At 63.1% G+C, this 3,165-nt stretch overlaps 1 protein-coding gene across 1 annotated transcript; it reads right to left on the bottom strand.

Moving 5' to 3' along the window:
• LMJF_17_0400 (hypothetical protein) lies at positions 1-3,165 on the bottom strand (the record flags this gene model as incomplete). Its single annotated transcript, XM_001682242.1, has 1 exon — positions 1-3,165. The coding sequence occupies one exon, from the start codon at positions 3,163-3,165 to the stop codon at positions 1-3; it is 3,165 nt and encodes a 1,054-aa protein (XP_001682294.1).

Below are 3,165 nucleotides of genomic sequence, written 5' to 3' on the forward strand. Positions count from 1 at the left end.
TCAAGGCACGGCAGGGGAGGCCGCCTCCATCGCCCTTGCCCCGGCGGTGTCGTGCCGGGTAAAGTCAAAACCCGGCATCACGCCATAGAAAGCCTCACAGGACGCGATATTTGTGGCATTGTGGTATGCGCCGTCATCTGTCAAAATGGTCCCCACTGCAATGGCACAGCCGCCGCCCCACTCCCGCGCCCGCGCGCCGCGCCCCTTGGCGACCTCGTCAGCCGGCACCCGCAGCATGAGCTTGTACACGTTCGTCCTCACCATCGCATCTGCGTCTGTGAGGGGTGGCATGTACTCGCTGCACCGGCACACGGGGCAGCCGTTGTTCTCGTTGACCTCGCCGTCTACAACAGCGGGCTTGTAGTGGTAATGCGAGCCGATGCACTCAACATGGAAGCAATGGCCACACAGGGTGCGCAGAACCGGCAGCAGACTGTGCAGCAGCTGGAGGCAGATCGGGCACACGTCCGCTTCATCGATGAGGTGGTCGTCCGCCACGCCAGCCGCAAGCGCATGCCGACTTGCCATCGCGGCGGCAGTGTCGCAACGCCCGTCCGTCTCCGCCAAGAGGCTGCTGATATTGGCGATGGTGCAGTGCTGTTTCCAGTCCTGTGGAGGCACAGGCAGAGTCGCGTGCACGGCGGCGGTCAGCTCCGTCTCCTCGGCGAGCATCGGGCACGCAGCGCTCAGCTCGGCCAGCCGATCTACAGGAAGGACCCAGCCGACGGGCATCACGCCGTACGGTGAAACGCCCATGACCACCTCCACCGTCATATCACCCTCGCTCTCTTCGCAGGCAGACGCGCGGATGGTGTGCACCCTCGTCTTGGAGAAGCGACCAAAGGCAAACGGAGCGCGCAGATGCGGGTTGGGGTGCACTGCGCGCAGCAGCCGCATCTCGCTGCTCTTGTAGTAGTAGTAGCTGCATGCGACGCATACATCGTACCCGATGCAGCCCTCGTACTCCAGCACCACCTCGCTGCGCACGCCGCTGTCGAGCACGGCTTGGAAGCTGACGCGACGCTCCGTCACGCAGCACATGTCACATTGCACGCCGCCGAGGGAGAAGATGATCGGGTTGCTGAGTTGCAGGCGAAACGCGTTTGTGGGGTTGATAAGCACCGTCAGCTCACCCCCGCGCGGGTCGTAGGTCGGCGATGCCCAGTGCTTCACGATCGCCTTCTCTGCCTCATGCAACGAACGCTGGTCATGATTGCCCTTGTCATCTTCATTCACGACCGGCATCTCCGTGAGCGGCAGCTGCATCAGCTCCGTGATCAGCTCGAGCTCCTTCTGCGACAGAGAGGGTGCCAGGCGGCAGAACCCGTCGTTGAAGGTACGGCGCTCCGGCTGCTCGATGCACGGAAGCAGCGTGCCCACACTCTTCCCTGGCACTGTGTCCGCCACCAAGCGTGCAAGAGGTGTGCTGTGCGGCGCCGGGCTCCGCACAAACTCGTACGCCATCGCGATGGCGTCCTCGCCGCGAGTTTGTGGTCCCAGAAACACCTTCTGCTGCGGCACGTTGACGCTGTTAGGGCCGACGGCCACCTCACTGTCCTCATCTTCGCTGTCGTCGTTGCCGTCATGCCGGGAGCTGCCATCGTCAGCCATGATGCTTTCGGCATCCACCGTAGACGGCGACGACCGTGCCGTGGTGGAGTTGTCAACGTCCGCTTCGCTCTGTGCGCCTGCGCGACGCCCCACCGCTGCCGGCGCCTCCGGAGGCGCCATCATGAGTGTCACCAGATGCCCGTTCGCCTCCCCCAGCCACTTGTTAAGAAACTGCCGGAGCTGATCCTCCCGGTCGTCCGCCCACTGTGCCCGCAAGTTCAGCGGGTAGCGTGGCCATGTCAACACACAGCGGCAGATGCGCACAACCTCGACTGCGGCCTGCTTGATCTGCGCCACCGACACGGATCCTTGGATGATGACAGTCGCGTAGCACGAGAAGAAGAAATTATGGATGCTGTCACGCAGGCGAAAGGCATTATCCGGCAGTCCCACACGTATGCTCCGCTTCACCTCTCTCGAAATGTAAAAGCCCTCTAACACCTCCCCATCATCATCCTCGTCATTATCGTCGCTGCTTTCTATATTTTTCATCGCCTCTTCGCTGGCAGAGGCGGCGGCGCCGTCCTCGTGTACCGCTGTTACCGCCATCTCGCAGCTGACGCGGGAAGTATATGAGAAGGCCCGCGCGGCAGCGTCAGAGAGCCGCGCATCGACACCCTCTGTGCCCTCTTGCGCAGCGCGGTTGCGCAAGTACTGGCAGCGCTGCTCCACCCGCTTTCGCCGTACCGCCATGTAGTAGATCAAGGTGTGCACGGCACGAAAATAGTCCTCCATCTGCTCCCCGAACAGCTTCGCTCCTATGCAGATGAACTGGTGTAGCCACTTGCTCGGAGATTGGTCGTACAGCTCGAGCTGCCGCACACGCTCCCTCTTCTCATCATCCACATCGCACGACAGCGACGATGCCGTTGTGCTCGACGCTGACGGGGTGTGGCGAGCGTCGCAGTTGTCCCACGGCCTGGGGGACGCTCTGTGTCGCTGTTCCGAGCTCGTGCCCCGGTGCCGCCGCTGCCCATGCGTTTTGGCAGGCTCCCTTGGCGCGTCACACGAAGAAGTAGCCTCGGACCGCAGCAGCGGATTGCCACTATGAAGCGACGCAGGCGAAACGAAGCCGCTGCCATCACGGAGGCTTCCATGGCTGGCAGCGAGATGGGAAGCTTGATCCGCTGGTAACGTGGTCGCGATTGATTGAACCGCTCCCCCATCATTGGCCCCCTCAGAGGCGGCGGCAGGCGGCAGGGCGGCGGGCGTGGAAAACTGCGATGACGGGGCGGCTACCTCATCCGCGGCAGAAATGGCGCCAGCGTCCACTGCGGTCCCCTTGCCGGTGCCTGTGCGACGACTCCCTTCAGCACACTCCTCATCGTCGCCGTCCTTGTCCTCCTCGGACGACTCGCTCTCTGAGACGGGAATGTCGATCACCTCACCCGAGAGACGGCGGTTCTGGCGGTCAAATCGCTTTTTCTGCTCGAGATGGATGTCGTCCGGGAGCGACGCCAGCAGCGCTCGCGCTGCCCGGAGCGCGTTGATGAGTTCGTCGCCTGTGTAGGGAATCTCGCCCACGGCGTCGCGAAACGCCTCGGCGAAGTTCAT

Source organism: Leishmania major, chromosome 17 (genome assembly GCF_000002725.2).
Source record: "Leishmania major strain Friedlin complete genome, chromosome 17".
NCBI classification, from domain to species: domain Eukaryota; phylum Euglenozoa; class Kinetoplastea; order Trypanosomatida; family Trypanosomatidae; genus Leishmania; species Leishmania major.